Below are 22,146 nucleotides of genomic sequence, written 5' to 3'. Positions count from 1 at the left end.
CTGTCCCAGCCCCTGGCTGCCTTGCACTTTTGGGTTTGCCAGCATTTTCTGGCACTCCCCTGTGCCTGCCCTTGCACTGGGAGCTCGTGTAAGCCCAGGGTTGCTCTCTGTCCACTCTCCTGGCCTCCACCTGGCTGTTGTCCAGGGACATGAGCATCCAGCAGCGCACTCTGGCCATGGCTGAGGACCTTTTTGCTGGGCAGGTTCCGGAGCAGGGGCTGGCACAGACACCGACCGCAGGTACAACCTCACTCTACTTTTGCCCTGTGCCATGTCCCATCTACCAGCAGTGCCCCACAGCCCAAGACCCCCCTGGGAACAGGGCACATTTCTGGTGGCACCAAGAGGTTCCTCATGCCTAGCCCTGAGCTCCATGTGGCAGAGCAAGCTGCAGCAGGCAACAGCGCCTGGGCTCATTTCCCTGGAGCCCAAGTGCTCTGGGAGCTGCAGTGCCCAGGGACCAGTGCTGGGCAGCCCAAGGCCTGTGGGGCAGCAGCAGTTTGTCTGAGCAGTGCCTGTGGCAGTGGGTTTGGGAGAGAAGCAAGCCCACAAGTGCTGGGCTGATTTCTGAGGAGCAGCAGGCGGGCCCTGCTGTGTTTGTGCCATCAGCATCCCCTGAGAGCCGCTGGGGTGGTCGTGGGGCTTTTTGCCTTTGGCCACCTTGGACGTGGGATGTGGTCAGGGGACTGCCAGAGGGCTGTGGGACCTCTCAGAGGTCTTTGGTTGCTCCGGGATCTGGCTGGTTGGTCAGAGGGAATAGCCCCTGCTAAGGACATATAGTGATCCATGACGGGGACCCTTGGAAAACTGTCTGTGACTCACAGCTTGGTCCCAAAGGTGCCACCATGGTCTGCAGCGTCTGCTGTGTGTCTGCAATAGACACATACCCTTGAGTGCTGTGATGGTGTAGAGAAGGGGTGCTGGGGGACCTGGACGTGTTTGTGTCACCAACAGTCCCCCAACAGCTTCCTCTGGGATGCGCAATGGGTAAATTGGTCACAGCTTGCTTGGAGGTGATGTGGGAAAGTGGGCATTTAACTGCCAGAGAGCTCTCAGTTGTTTTGGTTTCTCCAGGATTTGTCCGGCTGGTGGAAGGGAAGAGCCACTGCTCAGGACGTGTGGAGGTCCATGACGGGGACCAGTGGAAAACTGTCTGTGATTCCCACTTTGGTGCCAAAGCTGCTGGTGTGGTCTGCAGGGAGTTGCAGTGCGGTGTGGCCCTGCCTGTGGCTGGGCCAGCTCCCTTTGAAGAAGGGGTGGGTCCCATCTGGGCCGGAGAGCTGCAGTGTGTGGGGAATGAATCCCTCCTCGCCTCCTGCCCCAGGGGGTCCCCCAGGGACCAGCCCTGCACCCACATGAACAGCGCTGTTGTCACCTGCACACGTAAGGACTCAGGGTGGGGTGCTGAACACTGGGGTGGGAAACAGAGCAAGGACCGTGCTGGGCCGGGCGCGAGGACAGAAGGGGTGATGGGTTGTCTGCAGCATGAAAAGAGGGCAGAAGGAGAAGAAAGGCATGCTGTCCCGCTGGCCGCTCCGCCAGCTACCGAGGGTACAAGAGCACCGGTCCACCCTCAGTTCTCCTCCTCTGTCCCCAGAGTACACAGGGTTCAGGCTGGTGAACGGCAGCACGGCGTGTGCGGGGAGAGTGGAGGTCCAGGTGTTGGGGACCTGGGGCACCCTCTGTGCCTCCCGCTGGCATCTCTCGGATGCCCACGTTCTCTGTCGTCAACTCAACTGCGGGTTTGCTGAGTCCATTCCTGGAGGAGGGCATTTTGGGAGAGGAACCGGACCTGTCTGGAGAGACTCATTCCACTGTGACGGGACTGAAGCCCACCTGGGACAGTGCCCAGTGATCGCCCTGGGGGCCTCACCCTGCTCCCATGGGAACAACGCCGCTGTCATTTGCTCAGGTGAGTGCCGGGAAAATGCTGCATTAACTCCATTTGCCCTTTGTGTGCGACATGGCCACCCAAAGCAGGGCTCCCAGAGCAGCCCCAGGCTGAATTTCTCCCTGGAGAAACCCTTGCTTCCCCAGCAGCCTTCTGGAGGGCTTTGCCTGCTCAGACTGACTGCTCTACCATGGGAGAGCTGAGGGCTGAACGGAAGCAGGCATCTGCCCCCAGGGCAGCGCCACTGCCAGGCCTGGCCTCCTGGCTTTTCCTACTGTGGGATGAATCCAGGACGGGGCTGCGGGGCTCTGCTCCACCCTCTGGCTGCAGACAACCACATCCCACCTCCACAGAGCGCCCTGCAGAGCTTCATCCCACCACCCAGGCAGGAGCTCCTGGGTGCCCCCAGCAGCAGCAGAGCTGGGTGTGAGCTGCAGAGCGGACCCATGCTTTGCCCTCACTTCTCGTCGGCCCAAGGCTCAATCTTGTCCTGTTTGGTCGGAGAATTCCCCCTCACCCTGCTCCTGAAGGGTGCCGTGCTCCCCAGTGCCGCCAATGGCCGTGGCATCTCTGCTCTCCGCAGGGTCAGCCGGCTTTGCATCCCTGCGGCTGGTGGGTGGAGGAAGCCGGTGCGACGGGCGAGTGGAGATCTTCCAGCGCGGGACTTGGGACAGAGTCCTGGACGACCAGTGGGATGTGCAGGAGGCCAACGTGGTGTGCCGGCAGCTGCAGTGCGGACAGGCAGAGACAGCCTACAACCCCCCAAAGCCTGAGCGAGGGACGGGCCCCGTAGGGCTGCGAGGGGTCCGGTGCGCAGGGCATGAGACCAACCTGAGCCTCTGCAACACCTCCCTGCCCGAGAGTGCGCTGGCAGCAGGGGTTGCGGAGGACGTGGGAGTCATTTGCCGGGGTGAGCGGCACTGCCCGGGCCCCCCAGATGATGGGGTGGGTGGGCAGCCAGCCCCTGGCAGCAACTGGGGTTTCTCCCCACTGCAGGGAGCCGGCAGGTCCGGCTGGTGAACGGGGCCGGGCGCTGCGCCGGGAGAGTGGAGATCTACTACCAGGGCAGCTGGGGGACTGTCTGCGATGATGGCTGGGACCTCTCTGATGCTGCCGTCGTTTGCCAGCAGCTGGGCTGTGGAGGGGCGGTGGAGGCGGCCGGCTCCGCTCGGTTCGGGGAAGGCTCTGGGCAGATCTGGATGGGTGCCATGAATTGCTCCGGGGCCGAAGCTGCTCTCTGGGACTGCCCTGCCGGGCCCTGGGGGCAGCACGACTGTGGGCACAAAGAGGACGCGGGAGTCATCTGCTCAGGTCTGTGCTGGGTGGTGTGGTGGGAGCCTGGTTCCCGGGGAGGCCAGGACGTGGGGAGAGCCGCGCATGGCCAAGGCTGTCCCTGGCTGCCTCTAAGCTCCTGCCCGAGCCTGTCCTGCAGACCCTCAGTCCCCCTCAGGGACCTCCCTCTGCCCCTGGGTGCAAGGGGGACGTGCTGGCCGTGCCCCTGCCTGGCTGAGGGCCCGGCGAGCGCAGAGGCGTCCCCTCTCCCACAGCCCCAGACCAGCATCTTCCCCCTTGCTGCCTTTCCTCCCAGAGTTCATGGCCCTCAGGCTGGAGAACAGCGACGGCTGCTCCGGGCGCCTGCAGGTTTTCTACAACGGGACGTGGGGGAGCATTTGCTCCAACTCGATGACTCTCGATACGGTGTCGCTGGCATGCAAGGAGCTGGGCTGCGGGGACGGAGGATCCCTGGAAACACGCCTGCCCTATGGCAGGGTGTCTGGCCCTGCGTGGCTGGATAATGTGCAGTGTGGGGAGAAAACCAGCTCCTTCTGGCAGTGTCCCTCCACTCCCTGGCACCCGCAGTCATGCGAAGACCTGCGAGACGAGATCCACATCACCTGCAAAGGTAACTCTGAGCCACTCGGGCACCAGTGTCACCCCAGATCCTGCTCCCCACTGGGCACAGCCAAAGGCAGAGAAAGAGCTTGGAGGGGCTTTTCCTTTCCATGTCACCCCGGTGGCACAAATGTCACCACAGCCACACACATCCAGCAGCAGTTGCCACCCAGGTTGCCAGCAGCGCCTGGTGGAGGCAGAGGCATCCCCAGGTGAGGTCTCAGAAGAGACCAGACAGGGCTCAGAAGAGCCTCCCCTCCACAGACACACTACTGCTGCTCTGTGAACCAGGGACCTTTAGGGGCTGAGCAATCAGGGTCCCCCCAGGCCTGCGCATGCCCGCTGAATGACCGGGGTTCAGTTGCTGCCGTGACAAAGATGGTACGGGGAGGCACAAGCAGAGCTCAGCCTCGCTCTCTTCTGCACCATCCCCCAACCAGCCCCTTCACTACAGTGTTTCTCTCTTCAGGGGGACGCCCAGAAAGGTCCCCGGCCCCATTGGCCCCGTGCCCCAACTCCACGAGCTGCACAGGTATTGAGCTGCTCCTCTGTGCACCCTTCTTGTCTGGCAGGGCTCTGCGGGCTGTCTCAGTGCCTTGGGAGGTCTTTGCTTTCTCCAGACAGGGAGAAGATTCGCGCCATGGGAGGCGAGGATGGGTGCTCAGGCAGAGTGGAGGTCTGGCACCGTGGCTCCTGGGGGACGGTGTGCGACGACTCCTGGGACATGCGGGATGCCGAGGTGGCGTGCAGGCAGCTGGGCTGTGGCCCCGCGCTGTCTTCCCTGAAGGAGGCTGCATTTGGGATGGGGCAAGGCCCCATCTGGCTGGAGCAGGTGGAGTGCCAGGGGACGGAGCCGTCCCTGCAGGACTGCTGGGCCCGGCCCGGGGATGGCGGTGCTTGCCGGCATAAGGAAGACGCGGCCGTACGCTGCTCAGGTGAGCGGCAGGGCTGGGACCCCTTGCTCGGGTATTGGCAGGGAGCTGGGGAAGGCCTTTCGCCCACTTGGTCCTGGCATGGCCCCTGACCTGCCAAGAGCACGAAGGTTCCTGCAGAGTGCAGGAGCCTGGTGCCAGGTGGGGAGCAGCCGTGGTGGGACTGGGTGTCCTCCGGCCACTGCCCATGGGGCCCTGCAGCCCCAGGGCTATGCCCTCGGCCGCCTGTGCCATCCTGCCTGCTGCCCAGAGCAGCGGCGCTGCACCCTGTCCCGGCCTCCCTTTCTAGCACTGCCGGAGGGGCAATTTGGGTGGGATGTGCCAGGGACATCTACAGACACACACAGTGTGTTGGGGAGGAGGCTCCCCGGTACCCACAACCCCACCCTCTCAGCCCAGCTCTCCTTTTCCTCCTCTGCAGCTACACCCAGGACAACAGCATCCCCACCCCGAGCAGGTAATTTGTCCTCCCGCTGGGGCTGGGTATCCCCGGGGCCAGGCTGTGCCCCACTGCTGGATGGAAGGGGCTCCTTGCTGGGGTGTGAAACTCCCAGGAGGAGGCACTGGGGTGGTGGTGGGGGTTGGGGAGGGTTTTAGTTTGCTCAGCAGGGTGGAAGTTTCCCCATCACTCACCCCGGGGGCTCTGCACCCCCTGCTGCCGTGTGTGATGGGAGTCAGGAGTGGGGCTGCACCCAGCTCTCCAGGCCTGGTGCTGCCCCTTCCATGTTCTCGCCCATGCAGATCCCACCCGGGGCCGTTTGAGCAGCAGCGGGAGAGTCTCAGTGCCCGTCATCATCTGCATCATCCTGGGGGCCCTCCTCTGCCTGCTCCTGGCCTTCCTGGCCGGGCAAGTGCTCCGTGCCAGGGCTGGGCACAGAGGTGGGTCCTTCGACAGCGGTGCCAGGGGGAGAAGCCTGCTGGAAGGGCTGTGGGGTGCTGCGGGCTGTCAGGCACAGGCAGGGCTGGGGGGATGAGGCTGTGTGCTGCCATCTGCCTCATGCACCACCCCACTGACTGCCTGGCTGTGGGGCACGAGCAGCAAGGGGTGGAGAGAGCCCGGAGGCGGGGGGAGCTCGCGATGGGGCGAGCAGGGAAATGGCAGAGTGGGGATGGCCAAGGCTGGCAGCGCTCTGGGTAGTGCTGGAGGGGGCTCTGGGGCAAGGGAGAGAACAGGAGGAGCGTGAGGCAGTAGGGTCCATCTCCGTGGTGTCAGGCCCCCAGGCTGTCCCTCTGCCCAGCCCTGCCCACCACCCGGCAGGACAGGGGCCCTGCTATAGACCCGTGGGGCAGATAGGGGGCAGCTCCAGGTGGAGAGGAGACATGGGAGCTGCTCCGGGGTCAGACAAGGGAGGCAGGACCCAGGGGCCAGAGGGGCATGAGCGCTGTCTCCGAAAGGATGATGCAAGGGTGACGCTGCCCCAGATAATCTCCACAGCAACGTTGCCCTCACGGGCGATGTGCCTGGACGGCACAGTTGGGCTGTGCTGTCGGACCAGTCCTGGGCTGGCCAAAGGAACAGGTTTGGGGGAGCACAGTGGGGTCCCATCCCCCGCTGCCTTTCCCTGGGCCAGCCCTGTCTCTGTCCACAGGCTCCAGGAGAGCTCAGGAGCTCTTCCCCGAGGCTGTGTATGAGGAGATCGGTTACAGCCCAGCGTGGGAGAAGCAGGAAAGGTTTGGTCGCTCAGGTGGGTGGGGGTCCTCCCTGAGCAGGAGGCACATCTGCAGGACCCTTTCCCCTGGTCCCAGCCAGAGCTGATCCCCTGAAGCCCCCCAGCGCATGGTTCCTGCAGCGCTGGGGCCATGTGGTCTATGGGGAGAGCATCGAGGTCCTGGGCCCGGGAGAGGAGCTTCCCCCAACCAGCTGGACAGCCCCTCTCTTCCTGCCCCTGCACCCAATGTGGCACCCGAGGAGCGAGGGAAGGGGCAGCTCTGGGAGCAGCTTTGAGACAGTGTTTGTCCCAGGGGAGCAGGGTCAATTCCCAGCCTTCCTCCCCATGCAGCCCCAGCTCTGTGGGTCCCCCTTCCCCCGCAGTGCTGTCCATGCGGCAGGGCAGTGGGGCTCACTCCCTGACCCCCGCTGTGCATCTCTCCAGACTCCTCTTCAGAGGAATCCCCGAGCCAGCTGCAGCCCTACCCTGGGAACACCGAGGAGGAGGATGGTCTGGGATCAGCACCAGGTAACGGGGGCATGAAGGGGTTGATCTCCCTGCAGACATGTGATAGACAGAGGTGTCACTGAGCGTCACCGTCAGAGATGGGGAGGACATGGTGCTGCCAACAGCAGTGTCTCAGCCCTCTGTCCCTGCTCGTCCTCCCCTCCTCTGCTCTGCAGGACCTATCTTCTCCCTGTCACCAGCTCCCCTCTCCTTTCAGATGTTCTTGTCCTGCCCGGAGGTGACCCAGCAGATGGCTATGATGATGCCAGGGAGGTTTCTGACTCTGGCGATGATGCTGCCCCTGGGCAGGGAGCTTGGGAAATGCCCAGGGCACCAGAGGAGGGAGCAGGGCCCAAGGATGCACTGGGAGGTGAGAGGGAAAGAGCGCGCTGCTGGTTCCTGGGGTGCCGTCCCTGGTGCCACCCAAGTCTCTACTGTACTGACGCCCAAACCTCCTGGGAAGGGGGAACCTGACCCAGGAGTTTTCCTTGGAGGGACTGGGCGTGGGAGAAGGAGCTGAATGTGGTGAGGAGCAGGGAGGAAGGTGATGTACAGACCCCATGGGACGAACTGCAATGTCCTGCCTTGCTGCTTGCAGGGGGTAGCCTGTGCTCCCGGAGAAGTGACGGGGTCCCTGGAGCTGAAGGAGACACCTCATCCCTGACCCTGGGGAGCATGGGCTATGACGATGCTGAAGAGGTGTCTCTGGCACATCCCCGTGAGGACACAAAGGCTGTGACACCAGAGCTTGCTACGCAACCGTCCCTGAGCCCCAGGCCAGCAGAGCCCATCTCTGCTGTGCCGCTGGGTGCCGCCAGGAGGGAGGAGAGGTCTGTGCAGCTGGGAGAGCTGTGAGCTGTGAAACATCTCCCTGTGCCATGGGCAACAGAAACCGCCTGATGTTTCCTCTATCTTTATTCCCATTTTTACATGGTGCATCCATATTTGTTCCTATGAAAAGTTGTGAGGGCTTTGACCCAGAGCTGGTGCTGGCGGGCCCAGGTGTCGGGTTGTCTCCCTGATTCTGATGAGGGGGCGCAGAGAAGAAGGACACGGTGGTAGGGAAGGGGCGCGTCTCAGGGACAGCAGGTTTGGGGTCAGGCTGTGGGGCTGCGAGAGCCCATGGTCCCTGGGGAATAATCCTGCTGACAGAGGCATTTCCATCCTGCTGCCCACAGCCAGTTTCTAGTCCAAGTGTCTCTCTGATGGTCCCGTGATGCACCCCAGCGGGAGCACCCATTTCCTCACCCTTGGCTTTCCAGCTCCTCTTTCCCCCAGGCCCTGTCCGGGCCATGCTGGTCCCACAGTGCAGAGGCCATAACAGAGCTGCTGTGTCAGGGTAAGCCCTGGGCTGTGGCCCCACACAAGTGAGCCCGAAGGTGGCCGCAGTGCCCTGAACACCCCAGCCAGCCCCAGGGGACATCATGGCCCATGGATTATCTCCCACAACAGTTAATCATAGAATCATAGAATCATAGAATCATACAGGTTGGAAAAGACCTCTAAGATCATCGTGTCCAACCGTCAACCCAACACCACCATGCCCTCTACACCATGTCCCTAAGGGCCTCATCTACATGTCTTCTAAATACCTCCAGAGATGGTGACTCCACCACTTCCCTGGGCAGCCTGTTCCAAGGCCTGACCACTCTTTCAGTAAAGAAATTTCTCCTAATGTTCAATCTAAACCTCCCTTGGTGCAACTTGAGGCCATTTCCTCTTGTCCTATCACTGTTACTTGGGAGAAGAGGCCAAACCCCACCTCGCTACCACCTCCTTTCAGGTAGTTGTAGAGCGCGATGAGGTCTCCCCTCAGCCTCCTCTTCTCCAGACTGAACAACCCCAGTTCCCTCAGCTGCTCCTCATCAGACTTGTGCTCCAGGCCCTTCACCAGCTTCGTTGCCCTCCTCTGGACACGCTCCAGCACCTCCATGTCCTTCTTGTAGTGAGGGGCCCAAAACTGAACACAGGATTCGAGGTGCGGCCTCACCAGTGCCCAGTACAGGGGCACGATCACCTCCCTACTCCTGCTGGCCACACTATTCCTGATACAGGCCAGGATGCCGTGGGCCTTCTTGGCCACCTGAGCACACTGCCGGCTCATGTTCAGCCGGCTGTCAACCAGCACCCCCAGGTCCTTTTCCTCTGGGCAGCTTTCCAGCCACTCTTCCCCAAGCCTGTAGCGTTGCCTGGGGTTGTTGTGGCCAAAGTGCAGGACCCGGCACTTGGCCTTGTTGAACCTCATACATTGGCCTCAGCCCATCGATCCAGCCTGTCCAGGTCCCTCTGCAGAGCCTTCCTGCCCTCCAGCAGATCAACACTCCCGCCCAACTTGATGTCGTCTGCAAACTTACTGAGGGAGCACTCGATCCCCTCGTCCAGATCATTGATAAAGATATTGAACAAGACCGGCCCCAGCACTGAGCCCTGGGGAACACCGCTCGTGACCGGCCGCCAACTGGATTTAACTCCGTTGACCACAACTCTCTGGGCTCGGCCGTCCAGCCAGTTTTTTACCCAGCGAAGAGTGCACCTGTCTAGGCCGTGAGCCGCCAGCTTCTCTAGGAGAATGCTGTGGGAGACAGTGTCAAAGGCCTTACTGAAGTCCAGGTAGACCACATCCACAGCCTTTCCCTCATCCACTAGGCGGGTCACCTGGTCATAGAAGGAGATCAGGTTGGTCAAGCAGGACCTGCCTTCCATGAACCCGTGCTGGCTGGGCCTGATCCCCTGGTTGTCCCACACATGGCTCGTGAGCACCCTCAAAACCAACCGCTCCATGATCTTCCCCGGCACCGAGGTCAGGCTGACCGGTCTGTAGTTCCCCGGATCCTCCCTCCGGCCCTTCTTGTAGATGGGAGTCACATTGGCGAGCCTCCAGTCATCCGGGACCTCCCCAGTTAACCAGGACTGCTGGTAAATGATGGAGAGCGGCTCGGCAAGCTCCTCTGCCAGCTCCCTCAGTACCCTCGGGTAGATCCCATCCGGCCCCATAGACTTGTGAACGTCCAGGTGGCATAGCAGGTCATTAACTTCATCCTCTTGAATTATGGGGGGTTTATCCCGCTCGTCGTCCCTGTCTTCCAGCTCAGGGGGCTGAGTACCCTGAGGATAACCACTCTGACTACTAAAGACTGAGGCAAAGAAGGCGTTGAGTACCTCAGCCTTTTCCTCCTCCTTGGTGGCAACGTTCCCCCCCACATCCAGTAGAGGATGGAGATTCTCCTTGGCTCTCCTTTTGTCATTAACATACTTATAAAAGCATTTTTTGTTGTCTCTCACGACAGTGGCCAGGTTGAGTTCTAGCCGGGCTTTTGCCTTTCTAATTTCCTCTCTGCACGACCTAACGCGATCCCTGTACTCTTCTTGAGTTGCCTGCCCCTTCTTCCACAAGTGATAAACTCTCCTTTTTTTCCTGAGTCCCAGCCAGAGCTCCCCGTTCAGCCAGGCCGGTCGCCTTCCCCGCCCGTTCTTCTTGTGGCACATGGGGACAGCCCGCTCCTGCGCCTTTAAGACTTCCTTCTTGAAGAACGTCCAGCCTTCCTGGACCCCTTTGCCCTTCAGGACTGTCTCCCAAGGGACCCTCTCGACCAGTGTCCTGAGCAGGCCAAAGTCCACCCTCCAGAAGTCCATGGTAGCGGTTTTGCTGGCCCCCCTCCTTACTTCACCAAGTATCGAGAATTCTACCATTTCATGGTCGCTAAGCCCAAGCCGGCCTCTGACCACCACATCTCCCACCAGTCCTTCTCTGTTTGTGAACAGCAGGTCAAGCGAGGCACCTCCCCTCATGGGCTCGCTTACCAGCTGCGTCAGGAGTCAGTTCCTGACTGGAACTGAGTTAACGCAGTCCCGCTCATGCGGGAACGTTTCCCTGGCAGAGGAGATTTTGTGTCCCTCCCCTAAAAGAGGTGCTGCTGGGAGCTGAGCCAGGGTCCCTCTCCCTTGGCCAGGGCTTTCACCAGTCCCAGTGCCCATGGGCAGAAAACCCTCTTACACAGGAGTCAGGCGGGGAGAAGGCTTTGCACTTGGGCAGGACCTGGAACCCAAACTGCCCTCCCTCTCCCGCTGGTGGGTCTGCACACCCTCCGGCTCCTCCCTGAAAGGCTCCTCTGCTGCAGGCTGGAAGGTGCATTGGCTCCCTGTGGGAGCTGCTGCAGCTCAGGACTGCTGCCAACAGCAGGGTCTGGCCCTGGAGGAGGAGAGGGCAGGAGGCAGCTCTTGCCAACATCCTCTCCCACTTCATGATTGCCCCGTTCCCTGCTGGGAGCTACTCCACCCCTGGGGTCACCCTGGGGGGATCTGGAGGAGGCCCAGGCTGCCACATCCCTCTGCTCCATACCCTGGAGCCTTCTTGCTGGCAGCCCCTGTGGGAGAGCAGCGTGCCCAGGGTGAGACTCCCACGGTGATGGGTGACACACATGGGCACTGCAAACCCAGCCTACTTCCCCTGGAAAACTCCCACTAGGGTAAGCTCCAGCCCTGCATCTCGGAGAAATACGGTATAAAAGTGAAGTAAAGAAGAAGAGGGGAGTGTTCTCTTCTGAACGCAGGACGGTGGGGGCCTATGGGCAGCATGGACATTGACCTGCAGACTCAAGGTGGCCCAAGTGGGGACCGGGGAGAAGAACCCAGTGCCTGTCCTATGCCACCTCTCCACCAGCTCTGCCCTCCCACAGGTGGAATATTTCTCCCTTACTCTGGCACTTGGTAAAGGTTTGCCTCCTATTCCTCGTGGAGATAAGCCACAGGCCTGGGTGTGCTTGGGGGGCAGCACACCTGAGCAGAAAGAGCCTGTTTCATGGCATTTTGGGGTCTGAACAGTCTGGCCCTGCAGGCTGGGTCCATTCTCTGCAGCAAAGCAGGATTGTCACTGTGCCCCAGACCGGTGGTTTCTCCTGCAGCTCCCGAGGGGGAACTGAGGGTGGTCACAGGGAGACCAACCCTCAGCACTGCTGCCCCACGCCAGGCAGAGCACGGCTGTGGAAAGCCCATGGGAGAGCAGCCTTATTGCTCTTAGTCTGGGGTCACCATTCCCAGGGGCTGGGCACCCTGCAGTGGAAGGTGTCTCACACCCCATTTTTGTTGCGGGTGTTTTTGCCGGGGGAGCAGCCAAGGCACCATCTGGCCCTCCCCGCCTGTGCACGGCTGTGGACAGGCCTGTGCCTCCCTGATCCCACCGGCACAGCGTCGACAGAGACACCAAACACCCCAGGAACAAGAGGTGGGCACCGGCCCCACCAGTCCCACCTCTGCAGGGCTGTGCCTGACCTCAGCAGTTCCAGGTTCCCTGAGCTGAAGCTCTGCTCAAGCCAGCGGTGATGGTGGAAGAAGGACCTGGAGACAGGCTCAGGGTAAGAAATGTCATTCCTCCAGCTGGGAGTCCCACAGCCCTGCCCAGGCTTGTCCAACTCAGACGCCCCTACCTGCTGGCACAGAGGGGTGCTTCCCATGTGGTATGGGATCTCAACTTGGAGACAATCTCAGACCCTTACCCCTGGAAAGCCACCAGGGCAGAGTGGCCCTGGTCCCAGAGGACACCTGGGCTGGACCAGCACCCTCACACCACATCTCTCGGTGCAGCCAGAAACGATTGTAGTGTGCTGCTGACATCTGTCCCCTCCCTGGGTCTCCCCACAAGCACACTCTGCTGCCAAGCATTGTCCCTGGGCAGCGGGTGGGGTGGGTCTGTGGCGCAGGGCAGTACCCTGAGCTCAGGTCCAGCACAGCTTCTCCTCCAGGAGAGGACTCAGCAGGGCACACAGCCCTCCCACAGCCCTCCTCACCTCACAGCCAAGCCCTGGGTGGGCAGGAGGACCAGTGCCCAGCTCCAGCCCACACCTGCCTGAGGCTGGGGAGTCAGGGCAAAAGCACCCCTGGAGATGCTGGGGGTTGAACCCAGGACCTTCCACACGCGAAGCAGGCGCTCTGCCACTGAGCTACATCCCCTTGACACCGGCCAGCGGCAGAGACACTCTCCTCCCGTGACGTGTCTATGACAGCACAGCCCTGTTGTCCCCTGGGTGCCCAGGGACCCTCTGCAGAAAACAGCACTTGAATCCTCCTGAGATGGCAGAAATTGGGACTGCATCTCCGCTGGGGTCTGATCCTGGCACAGGGCTGCACTGCAGAGCGCTGCCCCTTCAACGTCTCTGCAGGGCAAGGGGGCAGGAGAAGGCTCTTGCTGCGGGTGCTGCTCCCACGCTCGGGCCCACTCCAGCATGGGTCAATGAAGAGGAGAAAACCCCTTCCCCTGAGCCTCCTCTGCCACCCAGAGCAACACCCCTTTGGGCCACATCTGTCCCGAACTCCACAGCAGGAGCAGTGCAGCAGGGTGAGGGAAATGCGCTCCCTGGGTTGATGTGCCCCCAGGCTCTGATGGCATCCCAGGGCATGCCATGGAGGGGACATGGAGGCAGACATCTTACACGCCCTCCTCCGGGCACCGGGCCTCCCCCTGCACCCCTCTGTTCCCAGCCTCCCTGGAGGTGAGTTGGACCACAGGCTTCCATCTCCACGGGGCTGGGGAGGTGGGTTGGGCTCAGGGACCTTCCCGTTCCTCCAGCACTGGTGACTGTCCTGACAGCAAAGCAGTGCCCTGGACGGCCCTGGCTGGGGTCTCTGTGGCAGGGGGGGTGGGCATGTGCAGCTCTTAACTCAAAGGTGAGGGTTTGACCGCTGGAGTGGTTTAACCCGGCAGGGAGCCAAACACCACACAGCTGCTCGCTGAAATTTAACTCTATGCCAGCTGAAACCAGGACAACCACACGCAGGGATGGTGTCCTCATGGTGGTACAGCTGGGGCAATTGTGTTGCCCAATGGCATAGATTTTTCCCTGCTGAGCCCCGGCCTAGCAGAGAGGGTTTAGGGGAATCAAAACCAGACCACAGTCACTGTGAACTTCTGGAGTCGCTGAGTGGAGTTAAGGGGATGCACTGCTCATCTCTTCTGCTTTACATACATGGCCCCAAAGCCTATCCTCAGCAACGACTCTCCCGTTCTTGCTCCAGAAAGATCTAGAAGGACTCTTTTGGAGCAGTGATAATCCTGCAGGCACTACCCCTGCGGCCAAGCATTTTCAAGCTCGTGCTCAAAGCTGACGAGACAGTAACTTTGCTTGGACAGACAGTCTCTACCTCTCCCCTCCTCACACTTGCGCTCACTCACGACAAAAGCCAAACTTCTCTGGAGGTGCATCCCTGAGGAGCCGGCCAGTATGTGCCATTCCTTGGCCTGACTGGGGAGAGGCTGAGACTGGAGACAGAGGGAGATGGCCTGGGTCACAGCTGTCACTGTGTTCCTGATGGGCGAGCAAGGTTCTGTAACAGCAGGAGGCTGCAAGAGGGGAGCCCCGCAGCTTGTTGGAGCTCGTGAGCAGGTCTTTCTTCCTCTGTGCAGGGACTGATGGCTGTGGGGGGCTGCGGCTGGTCTAGACAGTCCAGTCTGGTGGGTGAGTATATTTGGGCATGGCTTTGTCCTCTGTCCTTGGCACGTCAGAGGTCTTGCTGTGACAAGAGGGAGGGAGGATGCTGCCATTGGGGCCTCAGCTCCAGGGAGTGCGTCTCCCTGGGACTGGGGGGACAGTGGTCTCCCCGATGGGCAGTATGTTCTGGTCTGGGTACTGCCAGGTGAAGGTCCAGGCGAAGGGTGTGTGTGAGGATGGGAGCTGTCTGCGCACCATCAAGAATGACAAAGAGGAGAGAGACAAGGTGTTTGCAGAGACCCCACAACGGAAAGATCCCAGTTGCTGTGGAGCAGGGAAGGAGCGACAGATGGAGACCACCCCAAAGAAGCACTGAATGTAGAGTCCTGCCCAGAGGGAGGCTGGGGACTTGTGGTGCAAGAGGAAGGCTCCTTCTAACCCGCAGGTCTGCAGCTACAGTGCAGGGGCAGTGCTCTGGCAAGAGGTGAAGGAGCAAGGAGGGCCAGGGTAGGCTGGAAGAAGGCAGAGAGGCTCTGCAAAAAACTAAGGGAGGAAACTCCTGCAGAAGCCCAGGGTTGAACCAGGGACCTTTAGATCTTCAATCTAATGCTCTCCCAGCTGAGCTACTTAGGCCCTGTTCCAGCAGCCCTTGTCCCAGTTCCACCCCTGCCAGGCCACACGCTGACACACGTGAGGAGCATTCCTTGGGGAGGTTCCCAGGGAGAAGCTGCTCCCAGCCCTGGGCAGAGGGGACCTGGCCTCTCCCTGCCTCCATGGCCAGGTGGGCTCCAGATTTGGGTGGAGGCCAGCTTACACTGGCCATGCCAAAATGTGTGGGGGACTTTAGGAGCAACACGACAGTGGCAAAGCAAGGGGGCAGGCCAAGCACGTGGAACTGCACAGGCTGAGGGTGGAAGAAGTGTGGGGCTGTTGGAAGACCTTATCTCCTTCCCCATGGAAGGCCTCCTCCCCACCCTTTTTGCCCCAGCTCAACTTCCCTCCTTTGTTCCCAGCTCTTCTACCTCCTCCCCCTTGAGCAGCGCTAGCAGATGGGGAATGGGGGTTGTAGTCAGGCCATAACAGTTCCTCTCTGCTGCTCCTTCCTTCTCACACTTTTCCCATGGGGTCCCTCCTACAAGCTACAGTCCTTCGAGGTGAACCTGCTCCACTGTGGGCTCTCCACAGGCCACAGTTCTTCCAGGAATTATTCAATTTCTCTGGTGTTGGCTCCTCCACGGACTGCGGGGATTACCTTCTCCACTATGGTCTTCGCCATGGGCTGCAGGAAAAGACCACACCAACACTGTGTTGGTCACAAATCCCAACCATAGCACCTATGGTCTGTGAGAGCTGCAGAAAATTAACTCTGCAGAAAATTAACTCCATCTCAGCCAAAACCAGTGCAATGTACCTGGAAATATTTTCCAGGATTAGGTGCTCTATCACCTTCCCAGGGATTGAGGAGACACTGACTGGCCTGTAGTTCCCCAGGTCCTCCTTCTTGCCCTTCTTGAAGATAGGAGTGACATTTGATTTCTTCCAGTCTTCAGGCACTTCCCCCAGTTTCAATGATTGATAAAAGATTATTGAGAGTGTCCTGACAAGGACATCTGCCAGCTCCCTCAGCACTCATGGGTGCATCGCACCAGGGCCCATGGACTTATGTATATCCAGGTCATGTAAGTACTCCCTGACCTGATCCTCTTGCACCAGGAGTATGTCTGCTGGGCTCCAGACTTGCCCCCCTCATCTCTGGCACCTGGTATTCCTGAAGGCCGGTCTTGCTAGTAAAAGAGGAGGTGAATCGGAAATGTAAGAGTGAGAAAAACTCATGAGTTGTGATAAAGACAGTTTAATAGAACAGAAAAGGGAAAATAATAATGATAATGATAGAATATACAAAATGAGTGATGCACAATGCAATTGCTCACCACCCGCGCTGACCGATAACCAAGTAGTGATCAGTACTTCCTGGATCACGCCTACCATTCATATACTGAGCATGACGTCACATGGTATGGAATACCCCGTTGGCCAGCTGGGCTGGCTGTCCTGGCTGTGTTCCCTCCTCCCAGTCTAGCTTGGTAGCAGAGGGTAGTTGTCCTTGACAAGATACTTAGCAACAACTGAAAACATCAGTCTTATCAACATTCTTCTCATACTGAATCCAAAACACAGCATTAGGAAGAAATTTAACTCTATCCCAGCTGAAACCAGGACAGTATCCACCCCTTATGCTATACCATTTACGTCATGCTTAGGTTTCACAATTTCCAATACATTCCAATTAATCACCATCACCTTTCTTGTCTTTATATTTATATATACACACAGATATGATTCCCTTAGTCCAAGGGACATCCCTCTAAAATATCCATTGAGTTCATTTAGTCCATGACTTTGGGCTCCATCTGTCATAACAGTCTTTCAGGGCAGGAGAGATGGTGTGTGGTGTTGGGCTGTTGCATCCTGAAGCCAGTTCTCATTTCAGTACTGCTGCGCTTGTCCGGTTCTATCATAGTTGCACTTTGCTTGGTTTCATCGGAGTTAGTTCATTCTTCATTAATCTGGGTGATTTTTACTGCTATACCATTGATAGCAACCATAGAAATAATGATATACAATATCATATAACATTTAACATCATACAATTCAGTTCATTGGCTATTTTCACCCAAAATCAAATCCCCTTGAGGTACACACCGGACTTGCCCATCCTTTCGCATCACCCACCAAGTGCACCCAGGTCCTTGAGCAAAAGCAATCCCACGGTTGGGTTTTCCCTTGCCAGAGGCAGGAGTAACCCAGACTGCCTTCCCCAGCATATTTCTTATGTGCACGACAGGGACTTTATCCCCCTCTACAGTACTTAAGAGTTTTGTTTGGGCAGGGCCAGCTCGAGTGACAGATCCCCTGGTGTTGACTAACCAGGTGGCCTTTGCTAAATGTGTGTCCCAATGCTTGAATGTCCCACCACCCATTGCCCTCAGTGTTGTCTTTAGCAGTCCGTTGTATCGTTCGATTTTCCCAGAGGCTGGTGCATGGTAGGGGATGTGATAGACCCACTCCATGCCATGCTCTTTGGCCCAGGTGTCTATGAGGGTGTTTCGGAAGTGAGTCCCATTGTCTGACTCAATTCTTTCTGGGGTGCCATGTCGCCATAGGACTTGCTTTTCAAGGCCCAGGATGGTGTTCCGGGCGGTGGCATGGGGCACAGGGTATGTTTCCAGCCATCCGGTGGTTGCTTCCACCATGGTGAGCACATAGTGCTTGCTGTGGTGGGTTTGTGGGAGCGTGATATAATCAATCTGCCAGGCCTCCCCATATTTATATTTCAACCATCGTCCTCCATACCAAAGAGGCTTTACTCGCTTGGCTTGCTTGATTGCAGCGCATGTTTCACATTCATGGATAGCTTGTGCAATAGTGTCCATGGTTAAGTCCACCCCTCGATCACGAGCCCATCTATATGTTGCATCTCCTCCTTGATGGCCCGAGGCGTCATGGGCCCACCGAGCTATAAATAATTCACCCTTATGTTGCCAGTCCAGATCCACCTGAGCCACTTCAATCTTAGCAGCCTGGTCCACCTGCTGGTTGTTTTGATGTTCTTCAGTGGCCCGACTCTTGGGTACGTGAGCATCTACGTGACGTACTTTTACAGTCAGGTTCTCTACTCGGGCAGCAATATCTTGCCACAACGCGGCAGCACAGATGGATTTACCTCTGTGCTGCCAGTTGTTCTGCTTCCATTGCTGCAACCACCCCCACAGGGCATTTGCCACCATCCATGAGTCAGTATAGAGATAAAGTACTGGCCATCCTTCTCGTTCAGCAATGTCCAAGGCCAGCTGGATGGCTTTCACCTCTTCAAACTGGCTCGATTCACCTTCTCCTTCAGCACTTTCTGCAACTTGGCGTATAGGACTCCATACCGCAGCTTTCCATCTCTGATGTTTTCCCACAAGGCGACAGGACCCATCAGTGAACAGGGCATATTGCTTCTCGTTTTCTGGCAGTTTGTTGTACAGTGGGGCCTCTTCAGCACGTGTCACCTCCTCCTCTGGGGATATTCCAAAATCTTTGCCTTCTGGCCAGTCCGTGATCACTTCCAAGATTCCTGGGTGACTGGGGTTTCCTATTCGGGCCCGTTGTGTGATCAGTGCGACCCACTTACTCCACGTAGCATCGGTTGCATGATGTGTAGAGGGGACGCTCCCTTTGAACATCCAGCCCAGCACCGGCAGTCGGGGTGCCAGGAGGAGCTGTGCTTCAGTACCAACCACTTCCGAAGCAGCTCGAACCCCTTCATATGCTGCCAATATCTCCTTCTCAGTTGGAGTGTAGCGGGCCTCGGATCCTCTGTATCCCCGACTCCAGAACCCTAAGGGTCGACCTCGAGTCTCCCCTGGTGCTTTCTGCCAGAGGCTCCAGGTAGGGCCATTCTCCCCGGCTGCGGTGTAGAGCACATTCTTCACATCTTGTCCTGCCCGGACTGGCCCAAGGGCTACTGCCTGAACTATCTCCCCTTTAATTTGTTCAAAGGCTTGTCGTTGCTCAGGGCCCCATTTGAAGTCGTTCTTCTTCCTGGTCACGTGATAGAGAGGGCTTACGATCTGACTGTAATCTGGAATATGCATTCTCCAAAAGCCCACAACGCCTAAGAAAGCTTGTGTTTCCTTTTTGCTAGTTGGTGGGGACATGGCTGTTATTTTGTTGATCACATCCATTGGGATCTGACGACGTCCGTCTTGCCATTTTATTCCTAAAAACTGGATCCTGTGCAGGTCTCTTCACCTTACTTTGTTTTATGGCAAAGCCAGCCTTCAGAAGGATTTGAATTATTCTCTCCCCTTTCTCAAAAACTTCTTCTGCTGTGTTGCCCCACACGATGATGTCATCAATGTATTGCAGGTGTTCTGGAGCCTCACCCTGTTCCAGTGCGGTGTGGATCAGTCCATGGCAAATGGTAGGCCTGTGTTTCCACCCCTTGGGCAGTCGGTTCCAGGTGTACTGGACGCCCCTCCAAGTGAAAGCAAACTGTGGCCTGCACTCTGCTGCAAAAGGGATGGAGAAGAACGCATTAGCGATGTCAATGGTGACGTACCACTTGGCTGCCTTTGACTCCAGTTCCTGTTGGAGTTCTAGCATGTCCGGCACGGCAGCACTCAGTGGCGGCGTGACTTCGTTCAGGCCACAATAGTCTACTGTTAGTCTCCACTCTCCATTAGACTTTCGCACTGGCCATATGGGACTGTTGAAGGGTGAGCGAGTCTTGCCGATCACTCCTTGGCTCTCCAGTCGACGAATCAGCTCATGGATGGGAATCAGGGAGTCTCGGTTGGTGCGATATTGCCACCGGTGCACTGTTGTGGTAGCGATTGGTACCTGTTGTTCTTCAACCCTCAGCAACCCCACAACAGAAGGGTCCTCCGAGAGACTGGGCAAGGTGGACAGCTGTTTAATTTCCTCTGTCCCAGGGCAGCTATACAAAAAGCCCACCCGTACCCTTTTGGGTCTTTGAAATACCCTCTCCTGAGGTAGTCTATGCCAAGGATGCACGGAGCCTCTGGGCCAGTCACAATGGGGTGCTTCTGCCACTCATTCCTGGTTAGGCTCACTTCGGCCTCCAATACAGTTAACTCTTGGGATCCCCCTGTCACTCCAGAAATACAGATGGGTTCTGCCCCTTTATAGCTTGATGGCATCAGGGTACACTGTGCACCGTGTCTACGAGCGCCTTATACTCCTGTGGCTCTGATGTGTGAGGCCATCGAATCCACACAGTCCAGTAAACCCGGTTGCCCCTTTCCTCCACCTGGCCGGAGGCAGGGCCCCTCTAGTCCTGGTCATAGTAACCAACTCTCACTTCTTGCAAACGTGAGTCAAGAATTTCTTCATCATGATTCAATCCAAAGTAAGATCAGCCCTTCTACTCTGTCTGGGGAACTGCTCACTGGAATCTGACCATCGTGAGACAGATTTTTCCTGAAAACTGGAGCAGCATTCTTCCTGGGAGAACCCCCTTGTGTCATTGTTTTTCCTTGCAACTCGCGTACCCGTGCCTCTAGGATGAAGGTAGGTTTTCCATCCCACTGCCTCATGTCCTCTCCGTGGTCACGCAGGTAAAACCACAGGGTGCCACGTGGTGTGTACTTTCTATATCCTCTCTCTTGAGTAGAAGAACGCTGACTCCTAATGGCTGAGATACTGGTCCGTACAAGTGGCGGATAGGACCTATCGTCTTTGAGTTGGTGGAGCTCCCGGGACAGTTTCTCCACAGCTGAGACAAGGGAGGAGGTGACAGTTTCTTCAAAACCCCAGAGTCTGCTAACCACGTCATCCACCATTGGTGCTTCTTCCTTTTTCCAGCACAGTACTGCCAACGAACTGGCATGCGACGCTGGTGCACTCCGTACAAACTTCCACCACATGGGTCGTGTGCACTGGACTTCATCTGGATCTTTGGGCATTTGGTTGTTGTCCAGGTCACTATAAACCACCTCCAGCACGCCTAGTTCTCTCAGGTACTGGATACCTCTCTCCATAGTGGTCCATTTGCCTGGGCGATATATAACATCTTCTTTGAAGGGATACCTTTCCTTCACGCCTGACAGCAGTCGCCTCCAGAGGCTGAGGACCTGTGTCCCTTTTCCCATTGCTTTGTCAATACCCACTTCCCTAGCAAGGGATCCCAGCTGTTTGGCTTCCTTCCCCTCTAATTCAAGGCTACTGGCCCCATTATCCCAGCATTGGAGCAGCCAGGTAACAATATGCTCATTAAGGGATAGGGATCAGGTGGTTTCCGTTTCATTTATGAGTTCTTCCTCTTCTTCCTCCCCTCCTCGTGATGGCCCTGCTTTTCCATTATCCCTTTCTAAATGACCTGACCTCCGCTTCCAAGATTTCTTCTTCTGTACAGGGGCGATGGATACCAGCAAGGGTTGGTCCTCTGGATCAGCTGTAGTGCCTGTTGCTGGGTTTTGGGTAGCTGCAGTGCTTGTCATGGGCGTTGGAGTAACTGCAGTGACTGTTGCCAGGGTTTGAGTAGCCATAGTGGTTGTCATGGGGGTTGAAGTAGCCACAGTGCCTGTCGTGGGGGTTTGAGTAGTCACCGTGTCTGTTGCCGGGGTTGATCTCTGGACAGTATTCCTGAATAGTTGTTTAACTCTAAACAAGACCTGAACCACATTCAGGAGACATAGCAATATGAACATGCTTGTTTGAACATCCCAAGGATATTCAAAATTCTCAGGGAATATTGTGGACATCTTCGTGAAGAGGATAGAAGAAAAAGGAGTTTCTGACAATATGGAAGGGAAGATGAACAAGTGGGAGAAAGTGTCCCATCCCGTCTCCCCCTTAAATTCATTCTCCGAGGAGAAACAAGTGCAATTACCAACAATTTCTAAGAGGTGGTTCCCGAGGTACAGAAATGACGGCAGTGCCGAGTGCAGATACCAGATTAGACTTATGACCAATGATTTTATCACCTCATAAAACAGCAACAAAATGATAATCTTGGCCCAGTTCCGACTAATGATAAACAGCACAAACGGGAACACATACTGCAAGCAAGGTATTACATGACCCAACATTGAGAGCCAGCCCCACAACTTTGACAGCCAATACATCAACATTGTGACCAATCCATATAATGGATGTTTATAACAATTTTGCCTTAACACACTTTGGTCAGATCTATCGTTATCTCAACCCTTCGAGCCCCACGTTGGGCGCCAAAAAGGACTGTCGTGGTTCAACCTGGCAGGCAGCCAAATACCACGCAGCCGCTCACTCACTCCCCCCGCACCCCCAGCGGGACGGGGAGAGAATCGGAAGGGTAGGAGTGA

General features: G+C 57.5%; 1 protein-coding gene and 1 non-coding gene across 2 annotated transcripts; one reads left to right on the top strand and one right to left on the bottom strand.

Annotated features, from left to right (window-relative positions):
* Nucleotides 1-983: 983 nt before the first annotated feature.
* Nucleotides 984-3,805, top strand: LOC142076283 (scavenger receptor cysteine-rich type 1 protein M130-like; the record flags this gene model as incomplete). The annotated part of the gene is made up of 3 exons (XM_075138639.1): nt 984-987; nt 2,888-3,202; nt 3,480-3,805. Coding segments are annotated over exons 1-3 (645 nt in total), but the record flags the coding sequence as incomplete, so codon positions are not given.
* An 8,941-nt stretch (nt 3,806-12,746) lies between these two features.
* Nucleotides 12,747-12,818, bottom strand: TRNAA-CGC (transfer RNA alanine (anticodon CGC)). Its single transcript has one exon. It is a non-coding gene; the product is annotated as a tRNA-Ala (tRNA).
* Nucleotides 12,819-22,146: the final 9,328 nt, after the last annotated feature.

This window comes from Calonectris borealis, unplaced genomic scaffold (genome assembly GCF_964195595.1).
Source record: "Calonectris borealis unplaced genomic scaffold, bCalBor7.hap1.2 HAP1_SCAFFOLD_40, whole genome shotgun sequence".
NCBI classification, from domain to species: Eukaryota; Metazoa; Chordata; class Aves; order Procellariiformes; family Procellariidae; genus Calonectris; species Calonectris borealis.
This window is presented reverse-complemented; position numbering and strand designations above follow the sequence as displayed.